Source organism: Balaenoptera musculus, chromosome X (assembly GCF_009873245.2).
Source record: "Balaenoptera musculus isolate JJ_BM4_2016_0621 chromosome X, mBalMus1.pri.v3, whole genome shotgun sequence".
In the NCBI taxonomy this organism is placed as follows: domain Eukaryota; kingdom Metazoa; phylum Chordata; class Mammalia; order Artiodactyla; family Balaenopteridae; genus Balaenoptera; species Balaenoptera musculus.
In genome coordinates, this window is record NC_045806.1 from 8240647 (window position 1) to 8257547 (window position 16901).

The 16901-nt window shown below is 41.0% G+C and overlaps 1 protein-coding gene across 12 annotated transcripts in view; it reads right to left on the minus strand.

Annotated features, from left to right (window-relative positions):
* ARHGAP6 (Rho GTPase activating protein 6) overlaps positions 1-16901 on the minus strand; it is a 264909-nt gene that overhangs the window by 14734 nt on the left and 233274 nt on the right. For all 12 annotated transcript variants that reach the window (XM_036840648.1, XM_036840649.1, XM_036840651.1 and 9 more), the window contains 2 exons: positions 14917-15096; positions 1690-1787 (listed from right to left, as the gene is read on the minus strand). In XM_036840648.1, coding sequence (XP_036696543.1) covers positions 1690-1787; positions 14917-15096 — 278 coding nt within the window. The remainder of the gene's footprint in view (positions 1-1689; positions 1788-14916; positions 15097-16901) is intronic.

The window sequence follows — 16901 nt, forward strand, 5'->3', positions numbered from 1 at the left end:
ACTCACCTAAGATCCTGGTGTAGGGTCAGCTTGCCTAGGCCTTACAATTCTTATTCCTATAGGTACAGGGAACACAAGAGGCTGCACCACTGTACAGTTTGGGGTGGGCTTAATATGTACGCTTCCTCCTTCTCCTGAGAGTAGAGAAAGAAAGGCTCACTTCTTGGCATTTATATGCAAAGAGCGTATTGAAAACCACATAAAAATAACTTCTAGCATCTATTTTTCAAAGTATACTATTCATATATTTTAAAATGTCATACAAAAGCAGAAATTCGATAAGTCAAAAATCAGTGGGTTTTTTAGGTGTGTGTTTTCTACCTTTCCCAAGGCAGCTTAATGGGGGATTCACAGAGAGAAAGGCTGCCATGTCTGTTTTCTTGCACAGGGGAGGGAAATAAGTGAGTTCCTTTAAATTCTGGTGACACAAGACCTCCTAGGAAGAAAAGCCCTTTGTTTGTTTAAATTAGAATCTCCACCTTGATGATAGTTAGGAATCTAGGAAAATTTTAAGTGAGCCCAATTCTCTGATATGAAAAGCAAGACCATGAAATACCAGCCCATGTATACAATTTGAATACATTTTTATTCCCTCGTGGCTCTTAGAGTTTGAATCCTGGCAGAATGTCTTACTTAAAGCAGAATTTATCTTGATAATGATTGGCACAGAAATGGATTTTTTAAAGTGCTCTTGAAAGGACGATCCACTTAAAAATTCTTCCCTGTTCTACACGACATGGAGCGAAACAATGTGCAATTCCTTTCCACCAAATTTCTCTAAAGAATGTAATTTTTAAATACCTGAAATAGTTTTAAATGAAAATTAGTACATCAGGTTCGATATCAATACAAAAGAACAATTTAACACGTGTCCACGTTTCTGAGATACCATTGAATAAGACATACCATTACAGTATTTTATGTATGACTAAGAGGGAAAAAATGCTATGAATTAATTTAAGACATGTCGTTGATTATAAGATTAACCTCAATTTCAGAGATGATAAAACATGGGGGAAAATGTGTCTTAGAATTGTTGAAATTCAGTAGATTAACAAGCACAGCATAAGATGATACTTTCACGAAGGAAACAACGTTTCCTGTCACGAATTTAAGGTTTGGTGTCATGGTGGCAACATCACTCCTGGTTCATGACGCAATATTATCCCCTTAACTAGCTTTGTTAAAGTTCACCCCCATACACTCTGACTCTATAACAAATGGTTAAGATAAATCATAAAATCTGACTAATGGGAAAATTCAGTGCTTCTCCTTTTGGGGGAAAAATGGTGGTTAACCGTAGCCTACAGCAAGGCTTGTATTTTCCTCATTGCAAACATGGGTGCTTGTGTAGTCTGGCGTGAATTTTTCTCAAAAGGATGCTAGCGTTTGCTAATGCATCTGTCCCGTTGGTAAGTTACACACGTGAGATGCGTCCAGGCGCAGCCTTAGGGGCCCCTAAGCGCAGTTTTTAGGATTCTAAATCCCATAAAGCAGTTTCTAATTTGATAAGTGGATTGGGAAGACAAGCATTTTCTGTTTAGGTGGATTGATCAGATTTGCCAGGAAGTCACCAAAATTCCACTCAAGTCACCCTGCGTGGAGTTATGTAAACTTTTCTAATTCTTTGGAAATGAAAATAGAAATCCCCAAGGCGGCTGTAGAAGACGGAAAAACTGGCATACTCACGAAGATTGGGAGGCCTTTCTTCTGAGTAAATAGTCCACCACATCGGGGTCGGTCTCTAACAGGCTGATCAGCACTTCATTCTGGAGATCCGGGGGAACCTGCAGGGGCCAAATGTTGAGGCATAAATAACACCACTCCAGAAAGAGGCGAACTACGGTCATTGGCAACTTGACGATAGCATATAAAAGGGTGCCTTAAAACTTGTAAGAAAACAGAGTGATCTGTTGGTTAAAACCAAACCTACACCAACCCATACAGCCAGTTTCATTCTTAGGACAAACTGGATGATTACCAAATAGTCATATTCAATAGTCAATTCAATTCAAGTGGGGTGAATTGTCACCCCACTTGCGACTGGAGATACAGCCTAACCATTTGGGTACCTCTGTTGCTCAGACCCGATTTTCTTGGCTTTGAATAAGCAAAATATTGCGGTTAAGAGGAATGGTGTTTATAATTTATTGTCCAAATAGGGACACTTTCTAGAGTTCATATTTAGAACTATGCCAAGACAACAGGCATAAGTTAGGACTGTTTTGGGCAGTTCTGGAACATAGGATCAGTTTATTGAGGACAGGCCCTGGAGCCGGAGACTGCTTGTATTTGAGTCCCAGTTCCACTCGCTGGGTGTGGGACTTTCGGCAAGGTATATGACCTTTCCAGGTCTCAGTGCCCTCATCTGTAAACTAGAGATAATAAGAGTACTCACCACAAAGGGCTGATGTGGTGAGTAAAGGACTTACTACATGTTGAGAACTTAGAAAAGCACCTGGCAACTAGAAAACACTCAAAAAAAAATGTTGACTAGTACATTTGCACATGCCACTTTGTCATTCAGTGCTGGCCTTCACTCCTTTCTTGCCTCCTGGTCTATCAACAATTAAAAGTTTCTTGCTTCATAATTTGATGAGGCATTCACTAGAGTGTTACAGATGAGCTTCATGTGTTTCTCTAAGCCTAATCCTCAGTGCATTAGAAGATGACCTTACAATCCTAAATCACTCATGTAGAAGTTTTTTCTAGGAGAAAAGATTGAACTCGGCTCCCAGTGGTTTTCTACTCTGTAGATGCTGGTAGCTCAACCAAAGGAAATTCAAACTGTTGAGGGAAAATACATTTTCAGTCTGATTCTCTCACATGTGGGCTCAGAGACAAGACTCTTAAATACTGTGGGGACACGTCTTCTGAGAACACGTGTTGGTGGAAGAATTGCCTTCTGCCTCTTGCAGAACTCAATTCTTCTTGAGCTCTAAGAAGCTGCAAACAATTTTATTAACAAAAACAGGGATGAAAAAGCAACAAAATGCTTTCCTCCTTTCATAAATCTATTCTTCCTACTTCATTCTGAATCGTCATTAATGACATTGCCAAACCCTAGTCACACAAGCTCAAAATCTGGGTTGGATTCAAGCTTCTCTGTGTCCTTTCCCCTCCCTGTTCAGAGCTGGGAGATCTACTTGATTTCATCTCCATGATGCCTGTCACTTCTTCCCTCTCCTTCCCATTCTAACTGCAATGATCCAAGTTTGAGTTTTCATTACCCCTTTGGTGTGGTCATCTGTTGGCCATTACCAGCCTTCATTTCCCTCTTCTTACAACAGTCATACCCCAAGTTCCCTCTGGAGAACTAACTGGTCCCCAACCTCCAGCTGGAGGGTGAGGTGTAACCTAGCCTAAGTCAATGATCATTCCACTCCCAGACTACCATGGTTGCCTGAGCCATGAGCATGTGACTTCATTAGAAGCAATGAAAAGCTGTGAGAATTTCCCAGAGACTTCAGAGGGACAGGATACAGGGCCTGAGGATTGTGCTGACAATTGAAGAAACAATTCCAAGAAATGGAGAGAAAGTAAAGGGCTCTCTTGACATCACTTGAGTCCTAGGTAAAGCTATGCCTGAAGCTACATTTGCTCTAGATTGTTCAGCTGTGTGAGCCCCCAAATTCCTTAAGCTAGTTTGAGCTTTTAGTTGAAAAGAAAGATATATCCTTGATGAGGCTTTGATACAACAGCTTGCTAACTTGTGTACTATTTCCTTCAAATTGTACATCAAATTTCTCCTCTGTGTGGTTGTCAGAATGCTCTGATCAAGACACTTGATCAAAACCCCTTTTGATCAAAGCCCTCCACTTGCTTGCTTGCCTCAATCTGTATTTCCCATCTTCTCCCCTAGCAGTCATCCTCACACACCCGCGACCTCAGTACCACTGCGCTTCTCACTCTGACCTTTCCCCACCTCATTCCTTTAATTCGTTACATAAATATTTGGTGAGTGCTTGCTGAGCGCCAGGCACTGGATGCTGGGATTCAGCAGCAAACCAAGCAGACAAGAATCCATGTCTCCTTGAAGCTGACAGTGAATATGGGAAGACTGGCATGAAACAAATAAACAGAAAACATAGCATGGAGCACATGGAGAAAGATAAAGCAAAGAAGGGCAATGAAGAATCCTGGGCTGGGGGTGCAATTTAAATAGGATTGTCAGAGAAACTGACAATTTAGCAGATGAAGGAATTGGAGAAAATCATTCCAAGCAGAAGGAAGAAAGAATTAGCAAGATGTTGAATCAGGAGCAGTTCGGAGGCCAGTGAGGTTGGAACAGAGTGAGAGGAAGAAGGCAAGTGGTAGGAAGTAGGTCAGGTAACCAAGGCCAGATGTTGTGGAGTCTTCTCCATGATAATGACCTCTGCTCTCAATCTAAGTGGGTGGGGAGCCACTGGAAGTTTTGAGCGGAGGACTAACATGACTTGTCATCACTCTGGCTGCTGAGTTGCTAGGAGATTGTAGAGAAGCAAGGGGTGAAGCCAGGAGTGCAGATGGGGGCTGTCGATGCATCCAGAAGAGAGATGATGGAGGGCCGAACCAGCCGGTGAGTGGATGAGAAATATCTGGATCCTGGAGACAGTGAAGGTAGAGACGGTAGCATTAGCTAATTGACTGGATGGAGAGAGAGAGAAGGAAGAGGGAGAGGGAGTGGGAGAGGAAGAAGAAGAGAGGATGACTTCAACGTTTGGGGCCTAGGCACCGGGAAGGATGGGGTTGCTGTTAACTGATGTAGAGAAGCTGCAGGACAAGGAGGAGGCTGGGGGTCAAGATTAGGGCTGTGGCTTTGGTATAAGACTGAGAGGCCTGTGAGACATCCAAATGAAGGAAAGATCTAGTAGGTGATCGGGAATAAGGATCTGGGGTTAAGGGGGAGTCCTGGGCTGAACATAGAGATTTGGGGGACACATATAGATGGTATTTAAAGCTCTGTGACCAAATGCAATGCCTGGGAATGAGAATGGAAGAAGAGAAGGGGTAGGACTTTTAGGTCCAGGCTGAGAGATTGTTCTCTTACTATATTGAATACATTAAATAAATAAAAAGACTGATAATTTTGACAAACAACATGACCCAACAGATATACTTGACTACATCAGTTTTTCCAAAAGTAATATTCAAAGGGTGCAAATGAGAAGAGAGAGAGAACTCATTAAAAAAAAATGAACAGCAAAGCAAAAAATAATATAGGCCAAAAATGTATATATTGAATTTTTTTAAAAGAATCTTCCATGAGCAAATTAGGAAGACTATTTCTATTTTTGTCCAGTTGGTTTAAAATTTCCTATGCTTAGACATGTAATAAAAAATTTTGCTCCAAGCACCAATCCATTCCCACTAAGAATAAACAACTGGAGTTCATGGCCTTCAGAGTGGTGCACACATCACAATATTAGTTCTCTGAGAGTATATGCTGTGTCTAATGATGAATTATCAACTCAGATACATTATTAGAATAGGTTACAGGAAGGATCATTATCTGAAAATAACTTGCCATAAAGTTTTGCAGAAATAGCATAATTTCTGCAATTCAGAGTTTTTACTCATTCAGCTAGGCTTTATTCCCAACCAATTATAATTACTGAGGCTTATTTTCTGTAGCATATGTGACCTTTACTTGGTAACAAATGCAAATAGAAAGGGTCAGTGCTATAAACCTATCTACGGTTTCTTTTCAAAAGACTCAGGATACCATTTTGGCTTGGAGACACTATTTACAAATAAGTGAAAAAATATAGCTTAAAAATGTGCATCCATGTATTGCAGGAAGAGTAGATAATACTTCCCTATGCATTATGCAAACTGACTACAGTGTACATAATCCATTATTTTAATTAGCTTATTTACAGCCCATTTTGATTTAAGGCAGCTTCCAAAATTCATATGATAAAACCACATTTGTGGGCTTCCCTGGTGGCGTAGTGGTTGAGAATCTGCCTGCCAATGCAGGGGACACGGGTTCGAGCCCTGGTCTGGGAAGATCCCACATGCCGCGGAGCAACTGGGCCCGTGAGCCACAACTACTGAGCCTGTGCGTCTGGAGCCTGTGCTCCGCAATGAGAGGCTGCGACAGTGAGAGGCCCGCGCACCGCAATGAAGAGTGGCCCCCGCTCGCCGCAACTGGAGAAAGCCCTCGCACAGAAACGAAGACCCAACACAGCCAAAAATAAATAAATAAATAAATAAATAAATAAATAAATAAAAACCACATTTGTTTTTGTTTTTTAATAAAGGAATGGTTCAGAAAATTGGAACCAGTGGGAAAATGAAGGTAGGGAATTTGAAACGATGCCTGGTACTGACTTTTAATATTCATACTACAGCATCCAGTGCTGTTTTCCCAATAATCCCTGTCATCTTTGTCCACATTTGCACATTTCATTTCCTATTATTTAATAAAAATTTCAAACTACTGGATCAGTTCAATTGGATGAGCATTCATTTTCTATTAATTTAGATACTTAATAGAGAAACTAAAGTCAGGGGAATGAGCTGAATAGAAACAGCAGCTTACAGTAAGTAAGAAGAAATATCCACGCAGACCATTCACATATGCATCCCTTTTCAGTAATTAGGATGCTGTCGAAAGAATATCTGACCAAGAATCGATAGTTCCCGAGGTCCCGTTTTGGCTCTGCTGCTTATAATTAATATAAACTTGGACACATCGACCATCTTCTTTAGGATTCTATTCCTGAATCTGAAAATCCAGGCATATCCTATCTGTTCTCTTTGCCTTTATGGAGATGTTATGGGGATCAAAAGGGCTAACAAATTTGAAAGTACCTGACCAGTTGCAAAGAACTTTATAATAAAAGATTTTATTGGAAATAGACAAAATAATAAGTTAAACACTTAAAAGAAAATAATAAAAGCAGGTAACTTGGAGATGGTCAATGTTTGTTCTGAGATTTCTTTCTTGACTAACGGCTATCAATTTCCACCTCTTATCCTGTGTGCTTGCAAAGAAACATCATTCTTCTCTTTTGCCTAACACTTCTGGTGGGTAACTAAGCTATGGGATTTCCTCTCGATATGTCTCTGTTCTTGACCACCCCTTGATTTCTAGAGTTACAGTGTATGACCTCTTGGCCCCTCAATTGCAATGGTCTTGAAGCCAGACTCTATGTAGCTTCTCCCTTTTGGCTTTTTCTCCTATGCCAGACCTCAAGTCTTTGGGCTGGTCACATCATCAGAAGGCAGGGATTATCTGACTTGACCACCTAGAACTGATAGAGGGTCCTAAGGTTGCAGTTCTCTGTCAGCTGACCTCCTTCACAGCTAGGCCAAGATCATATGAGCCAATCCTGGCCAAGGTACCCTAAGGGGGGGGGGTCTTATAGAAGCTTCTGGAAAAGGTTTTCCTCCATATTGACAAGAGATGCAGGAGAGAAAACATCTCTCTTTGTGACTGGATGTGATAATGGCTGCAAGAGGTGCTGGAAATGACTGTGGTCTCTTGCAGCTGAAGATGGCGGACCAGAGAGAGCATAAGTGCAAGTGAGCCGCTAAAATTGTGCCCCCAGACTTCTTATTATGTGAGATAATAAGTCCTGATGTTTGCCAACACCTATAGTTGATTGTTCTCCACCTTGCAGTTGAAACTCCTACCTGCATATCCATGACCTTTCACCCACTCACTCACTCAATCAATTTTATACTCTTCCAGAACACAGGGTAGGGTGGTGCTTTCTATGCAATGGATGCTGAATAAATGTTGTTGGAATGGCTACAAATAATAATAAAAAATAACCCAGAATTATTGGTCTTCATGGTGTACACTGGTTATGTTGCCTTTGTCTAGATGCTTCTCTCTACTTATAACTAGTACCAATGTCAGGCTCTAGCAAAATTTCCTTGCTACTCATTTCTAGAGTTGGAAGATAAATTTCCTTTCCCAACTGAGGCGCACCAGAATTTTTCTAACAAGTTCTTAAACTACTGTTTCCATTAACAGAAAAACTCTAAAAATGAAAAGTATGACTCAATAATCAAGATTTTTTTCTTCTGGAATTTTGTATATAGTGAAATGAAAACTAAGGAGTAGGATCGTGAAAAACACATTACTTTTTTTAATCAACCAATTCTGGACATTTAAATGAAGGAAGCAAACCCATCCCAAAGGGCTTCTTCCCTTACAATTTATTGTTTCAAATCAAAATCTCTACTGCGTTTCATGGCACAGGGAGATCAGCTCGGTGCTTTGTGTCCACCTAGAGGGGTGGGATAGGGAGGGTGGGAGGGAGACACAAGAGGGAGGAGAAATGGGAATATATGTATATGTATAGCTGATTCACTTTGTTATACAGCAGAAACTAACACACCATTGTAAAGCAATTGTACTCCAATAAAGATGTTAAAAAAAAATCTCCTGTGTTTTAGTCAACTATTTAGTAACTTTAGATAACTTCTAAGGGTACCATTTATGGTTGTTTTTATCTGGAGACTCAACTTCTTAGATTTTCATATATTCCTTCAAAGGATAATGCTATTTCAAAAATCAAAAGAACTTTGGACTGTCCTGCTTCAGAGAAAAAATGTAAACACTGCACATATGAAGGAATAAAACTGTCACAATTAAAATCCACCCTATCAAATTAAAGATGAAACCTTGAATGATTGCCTAGGGTATAACTGCTATGATGTATTTTATTCCATAAACCAGAGAGAGTGAAAAATGGTTTGAGTTTTCTCCATTTACTAAGTCACCATAACAAACCATTAAGGGCATCTGAAAGAGCACTTCCCAGGACCCAATCCTACTGTACTGTACTTGTGTAGGTGTTTCACACCAGTCCACCACTTGGCACTGAACCAAGAAGGACGCTTTGCATTTAAAACTCTAACAGTCCCCAGCAGAAGTAAATGTCATTGGAAGTCATGATGATATTTTTTTTAAGCTAACAAACACACCGAGAGAAATCACTTTGGCTATTTATGGGAGCAAAAGCTCAAACATGGGCAGGCCCAGCCTAGAACTTTTGTGTAGCTCTGGTGTGGAGGATGGCTTAATATTATATAAGGAGGTCTCAGTGCACTTAAAGGGCCAGAATGCGTTAAGTTCAAGAAATTTTTCTCACGTGCCTGACACACGCCAGGCAGCGTTTTTGGCAATTGGGGCGCATTATTGAACAAATCTAGTCGAAGAGCCCCGGACTCATGGAGCTGTGATGCGGGATGACTCGAGGAAGGTGGAGAGCAAGGAGCAGTCTTTGCTCCACGGCAACAGGTTAAAGGAGATGGAAACGGCTCAGGTGTAATACGCTTCTGCCCCTCTCCACCTGCGTGTGTCACCAACAGTACATGCATTCTGTCACTGCAGACAGGACAAGGTGAGCAGGCTCTCACAGCCGTCTGCTGGCCTGGACACCAAGTGGGTGGGTGTTATGATCAGTCCAGAGGGATTAATGCTGTTGAAGGTCCCCTTTCCGCCCCATTTTCAAACTGGTTAAAATATTCTCCCCCGCCCAGCCCCAGCCAAATGAATCCATATCTGAGACGTCACATTAAAGCACCTCATCTTTTGTGAGGGGAGGCGTCACACTGCAGAGATAATCCACTTAGTTGCTGCATCACTTGGGCGAACGATCTTGGCTTGCTCCTGGTGAAACGGTGGTGCAATTGAGAATAAGCTGATGATGTACATAATGACTAGCCCGACCCCTGGCACACAAGCAGTGGTTATTTTAAAAACAGTGGTTATATAAAAAGGGAAATGGAAATCATATATAATTATCTGGATGGGGGTGGTCTCTTGTTTGATGACCTGGATTACTGCTTGACTCCTTTTGACTTGGCATGTGAGAGAAGTTTGAAGAAAATGTAATTTGTGCCGGGAAAGAAGAGAACACAGAGCAAAGCTTGGCTTCTGAGCTTGCAATCCTGGTCACAGCCTCTGACCCTTGCTCCCAGCAGTTCTCATTCGAAATTTCCCACGTGCGCTATGCTGATCCCCAGCTCAGGCTGACCAATCAGCAGGGTGGGAACGCGCCGGCGTTCCCACGTCTCCACAGCGCTCGGCACTTTCCATCAGCCCACAAGGGCGGTGCCTTCTCCTCTTTCCCTCTCTCCAAAAAAGAAGCCCTAGTAGTATCAGCCCTGAGACTGAGCTGACGGTTTTCTCCACTCTGCTCTGAAGCTCTTAGTAATTCCAAGAGCCACGATGAATTTTCTCTGGCATTTCCGACATCAATTACAGAAGCCACAACTTTCAGAACAATTAATGTGTTCATGATTGAGTCGGTGAATGCTTTCTGCCTCACAGTGATAACACTGACCATTTCTAGATATGCATGATTCTTCTCTTTTATTTCCAGTGTTCCCAGAGAGAGCATCATTTTATGTTTTCCAATTTTTAGATAGTTGTTGATATCAGAAATGGAGGGTTATGATTTAAAGGTTGGGGGAATCTAAGGAGTATGGGCACCAAACCAAAAACAAACAAACAAACAACAAAAATGCATGTTTCTCTAGCAATACATTATCGCAGTATGTTTTTGTAACAAATACTTACCGAGCACCCATTTTCTGCCAAGTACTTTCCAGGTGCTGTGGATATCAGTGAATAAAACAAACAAAAATCCCTGCCTTCATAAAGTTTGCATTCTATTAGGTTTCAACAAGCATAATAAATAAATATACAGTGAGCTGAAGGTGATAAGTGCTAGAGCTAAAAGAAAGAGAAGAATAAAGACTAAGAGTATATATGTGTGGGAGCAGGTCGCAGTGTTACACAGCGTGGTGAGGGTAGGTTTTACTGCGAAGGCGACACCTGGAGGTGCTTTGATAGGGCAGGCACCTGATCAATTTCTTATAATAATAGCAGTGATCTCTCTCTCTCTCTCTCTTTTTTTTTTTTTTTTGGAGTCCCTAGTATATGTCAGTTCCTGTCCTAAGTGCCTTAGGATGTCATTTCTAATTCTCAGAATCATCCTGTAAAGCTTCATCTCATTTTTTTTTTCAACAGAAAAAATGAAGACTTAGGGAAGGTAAGCATAGGGCCAAGATCACATAGCAAATACATAGCTGAGCAGAGATTTGAATTCTGGGAGCTGATTCCAAAGCTCACAGTCTTCCCACCATCTTGGGAGTTTCCCAAGATGTGGTTTTCCCAAGATGTGGTTAGGAAACTATCAGAATGCCCTGGAGGTATTCATTAGAAAGTACACAATTCTGGGCCCCATCTCAGTGCTACTAAGTTTGATTCTCTAGAGTGCAGCCCAGGAATCTGAATGTCTGACAAATTTTTCTTGCGACTGTTGCATGTTCAAGTTGGTGAACCACAATTATGATCTGCTGCCTTGGTCTCTTGCTAGAGTGATCATGATGGCTGTTATCATGACCTCTTTCTAGCTCTAGGATTTCTAACCCAGTGCCTGAAAAGCAAACCACTGGTAAAAAGACTGGCCTAGCCACACTCTCGAACTGTGTGTCAGCCTCTAAGTCTGGTTATCTTTTCTGTATTATGGGACCAAGCCAGGTTCTTTTCTGTCCTTTCCCATTAACTCGGATACTGGCCACTTGGGAGAGGCAGTCCAACATGAGGAAATGAAGGACATTATAACACTCAGAACAAGCTTTGGGTCCCTGCCAGGCCTCTGTGGGGTTTTATATCCCTTCCATCAGTTCTTCAATGGAATCGCTGCTTCTAGGATGCACTCTGCCTTCAAGGACAAACTCACAGTCACCTTTTCTAACGAGTCTTCCTTTCTGATGCCAATGGGAAGCGATGCCTCCCTCTCCGAGCTTGTAAACCCTTCCAAGGACTGTGAGACAGCACAACTGCTAACGACCTTTAACCGTCAGGTCCTGTCTAGCTTCATCCTTCCTTGTTTGGAATTACTGTGCTAATTCTGAAAGCGTCTTAAAACAAAACAAAATGAAACAGCTATCTACATGATTGAATTTTTGTCCATTCACACAGACCTGCTTTGCCAACCAGCCACCAGCTTTGGTATAACAAACTAGATTCTGAAATGCCAAATATGCCAAAAGAATCTACAAAGTGATGAGATTAATTAAAAAAAAGAGGTGAAGCTAGGGCTAGGGCATAGCATCATGCAGATTTTAGAACTAGAAGGGATCTTGGTTATCATTCATTCTAACCTAGTCCTTTGATAACTAAAGCAATGGAAATCTAAGAAGATGAGGTCACACAGCTAATGTATAGTAAAGATAGGACTATAGCAAAGTTTTCTGGTTCCAGAGCCAGTTTTCTTTTAATTGACACAGGCTTGGGATCTTTGTCCTACCTCTCATCCTACTTCATTGTCCCTTTCCTCAACACATAATTCCCATAATCTGTCTAAGGAGATCAAGAATGCTTACGTTAATGGTTAACTTACTCTGAGAAAGGTATTCTTAATTCCTCCATGCCCAAACCTTTTCATAAGTATAAGGAGTAAGGATTAGTAATATGGAAATCATACGTCACAGAGCTACTAATGAGTCATTCATTAATTCGACCAGTGTTTCTTGTGTTTCTACCATGTACCAGGCATAGGGGTAATGCAGTAAAGAAAGTTAGGTGGAAATGAGCAAAAATTCACCCTGTCAGGGAGCTCACATTCTAATGGGGAAACACAAACAAAAGAAATTAGTAAAATCCTTATTGGTAATGGTAAGTGCTAAGAAGAAAAGGCAGGGAAAGGGAATAGGAAGTGAGGATGTGTGTGTATGCTGGTGGTGTGGTAGGGGGGCTGGATTTTAGACAAGGTGACCAGGGAAGGCCTCGTTGAGAAGTATAGATCACAACTGGGGAACACAAATATGAGCTATTACCCAAGAGAATCTCGATATCAGTCTCTACAGGGAATGGCAAACAAAGATCAGATTTGGAAAATGTTGGAAAAGATGGAGTATTGATGTTCTTCTACTGTTCTTAATAATCCAGGCAGCAGGAAATGGAAGGAGAGGAATGGCACAACTAAAATGGCAGCAACTGGACTTTCAAGGAGGCCAGGAAGAGATCTGTTAGTATCTGAGGTGAAAAGAAACGCCTGATGGTTTGGTTTCATATAAAGAACTTTGTTTAGAATACAGAATTTAGAGAATGGAATTAAGATTGACAAGAGGTATTATTTTGTCTTAAAAAAAAATCTAGAGAGCATGAAGTATGCCAAGACTACTTGGCAAGATGATACACGACTTAAAACTTGATGAAAATGTTGAAAAATTCAGACATCTGATTCATCCAAATATGTAATTAATTATGAGGATTGTGGCTGAAGGGTGAAATTTATATAGAGTTCATGAAAATTTCCACTTTTTTTTTGAGAGCTTACTGCATGCAACACATGGGCAGCGCCTCAGAGACTCAAAGAGGAGCAAGACACCATTCTACCTCAGTGAACTTTTCACTGTGGAAATCCATTTTCACTTCCTCCTGGGCATCCAGCAGGAATACATTTCTCAGCTTCCCTTGCAGTTAAGTGTGGCTTGTGGCAGAGCTCTGGCCAATGCGATTGGAGTGGGCATGATGGATGTCCCTTCTAGGTTTGGCCCATAAAGTCCTAGGGGACTGAAGAGTCTCAAGATGCAAGGAGCTGGGGTCCCTAAATCGCCACCTGGGACGCTGTCCGCTAAACATCTGATTAAACTTTATGTGAATAAGATACTTATGTCTGTTGTGCTGAAGTACTAAGATTTGAGCCAACTTGTGTTGCCCAACTAATACAATTACTAATTAACATTTGCATAGAATTTTGCAGTTTGCAGAATGCTTTTGCATATCAAATGACTCTGGGAACCACCCCAGGAAATGGGTCATATTTTAATTTTTTCCCATTTCACAAAAGCTGAAATTGATGCTTATTGAATATTGAATTACTTGGTCATGATCACAAAGGTGAGACAGAGAGGGCAAATATTCGAAACTACTGGCTCTCAAATGCACAAAAAATAACTGATATAAGACAAGGATGGAAATACATCTAATGCAAGGCATTTGATAAATATAGACAAAATATTAAGGAAATTCAAAAGAGGGAACTAGCATACTTGGTTGAAGAAGCCACAAAAGGCTCTAGTGGAATAGGTAAGATTTATGGTGAGCATTTGTAAATTCAAAAGAGAAATGGGAGAAGACTCATGGAGAAAGTTCCTGTAAATTTTGACATGCAATACGAGTGGTGAATAGACATAGAAGAGAGTTGGCATTTGTTCTAATGATCCAAGGGAAGTTGGAGCAAGCAATGCAGTTTTTTGAAGGATAACAGGAACTGGTAATTCAACACAAATCAAAAAAGTATTTACTGAGTGCCTGTCAGATGGAGGGCCTTCCAAAAGTGTACAAAGGATACAGAGAGGAGATAACAAGGGCACAGTCTGTGTTTTAAATGCGTTTATAATCTACTAGGGGAAATAGTCAAAAATGACTTCAACACAGTGTTGAATAAGGTAAACATCAATAGGAACAGTAATAGGGTTCAAGGGACAGAGAAGTGACATGGCAAAGTGATGCAAGAAGGACAAAGGAAAGATAGGTAAAGCTTCATGCAGGACGCAAAATGTCCAGATTGACCTTGGAGGAGGTGCCATTGCTGAGGATGGTTATAAATACATGAATTCACGAGGGCCACGTATAGTTCCAAAAAGAAGAGTTTTATCAATTTTGGGGGCAAGGACACTGCTATATAAAGAATTAAATGATTCCAAAACATGACCGTTGTTTAGGAGACAACAAAATGAAATTTATAATTTGGATATGTTTGTTTAAACATGGAATCACAAACTTACAGTGACATCATAGGTATGTAAATTTCTACTAACTGCCTGGCTTCCAATGAATTCAGTTAATGACCAGCACTATGGACCAGAAGGTGCTGTGCCTAAGTTTCATTATGCCACCAAGAGGCAATCAATAGGCAGTTGACTGAGATGTCTTGCCAAAGAAGGGCCACTTACCATGAACAGGGCTTCATAATTTTCAATCATTTTCTGCACCACGGCAATGACGGCTGTGCTCTCTTCAGCCCGGGCTGAACTCTGGACCGAGAATTCCTTGTCTGACGACTTCTGCTTGTGCAGCAGGTTGGGTCCAAATATGGTGGCCAAGTTTAGAGATGTCATTTTGTTCCCAGTGACCTATAGAAGCAGAGAATACAAGGACTGTTGTGATTTTTGCTTTTCAAAATGCCAGGTGGTTCAATAATCAATAGAACCTTTTTACTTTCTCTTTTTTTTTTTTTTTCTGCAAGGACTACATCATCTCTGTCAGAATCCACGAAGGGCACCATCATTTTCCTTTTGCTTCATATCTTGAATTGAAGCTCATAGCTCAGTGGTCATCTCAATAGCATACTGAGTAAAATTTTATAACTGTTATTTTTGTGAAACTGGTACTATATAAAATTTCTATCCTGTCTGCTCTTTAAAAATACTGATGTTCATCCATCCAACTGACCATCTTATCCATCCCTCTATCTATCCCTTCATCCATCAATCCATCATCTCTCTATTAATCCATCCACTCAGCACCTACCATAGGCTAGGCATTTTTCATGGATTCTGATTATTCTAAAGTTTTTCCAACAATGATCACAAACCAGTCCTTATTTTAAAGGGTTCACATTCTAGAGGATAAAGAAAATTATCAAGTACAAGCACTGAGTACAAAGTATGAAACTATCAACTCTGGAGGCCCCAGGGACACTCCAAAGAGGTGGTAATATTTGCACAAAACCTTGAAGGAGAATAGAGTTTGCTGGGCTGAAAAGCAGAGGAACTGGCACAGAGGGCACCTTCACAGTGGTGAGAACATGATATGCAAAGACAGAAACATGTAAAATACGCCAAGGCCCGCCAGGAAACTCAGCATGGCAGAAGGTCCTGCAGGAAAGGCTGGCAAGGGCCAGGTGAAAGTCATTGCTACATGTCCCCTGTGGGGCAAAACTACTCCTGGTTGAGAACCTGGTCTAGGCCAATTTTTATTTCTCTTGTTGAAATTAGTTGAAAATCTACGAATGCCCAGAAAAGCATGGGGACTGTGGCTGCTTGGTGAGGATCCTTTGCCTGGGAAGATCTGCACAGCCTTCAAGAGGCAGCTGGATGCACAGCATAAAATTCCTGACTCACAGGTGAGACGAAGCCTCCTGAGTCCCGACCTTGTCCCGTGGGGCCCCGAGCTCGTGGCTACCCAGCCCTGCAAGCCCAGCATGGCACATGGGGTGTGTTATTTTTAGAAGGCGAGGCTGTTTTCAGGTTTGCTGCCAAGTGAAATGATTTCATGTGGTAAACACTGGGAATTTTCAAGAAAGTGCCCTTAATGTACGACTGTTCAATTACATTTTTTCTTTGTTTCATTTCACTGATACAAAACTTGACAAGTTTTCATGTTATTTTTCATTTCTCTTCCTGGAAATTCATGGCTGAGGATAAAATCAAATATGCACCATTTTCAAATTCATCCCTTTAGAACTCAGAGGCATTTGGAGTGCTTCCCCTTCCCCTCTTAAAGTAATATCAGGGTGTTCTCATTTTTTAAAACAACATGATCAAATGGAAGATTTTGTTTTCTTTGAAAAGAATGTTTAGTACAAGGACAACCCAGAACTCTGTTTCCGCTCTCCTTCTCCTGTTGCTATTCTGGGAATGCAATACAATCCCTCTGTAAAACTGCACAGAGATTCCAGCTGCAGACCACGCTGCTGTGGTTTGTTAACACCTTTTTGTTTCATTCTGGTTTTATTTCATTGTTTTTTAATCTGGAAAGGAGACTTGCTCACAGATGGTTTCTACCCTTACCCCCCATGTTTCAGCATATCTATCTATCCATCTATCATCTATCTATCTATCATCTATCTCTATGACTGCCCAAGAGTGCACAATATAACGTGTACTTGGGCTTGGTTCATTATTTAACTGTCAGCCAATGTGATGTTTCCAAATGT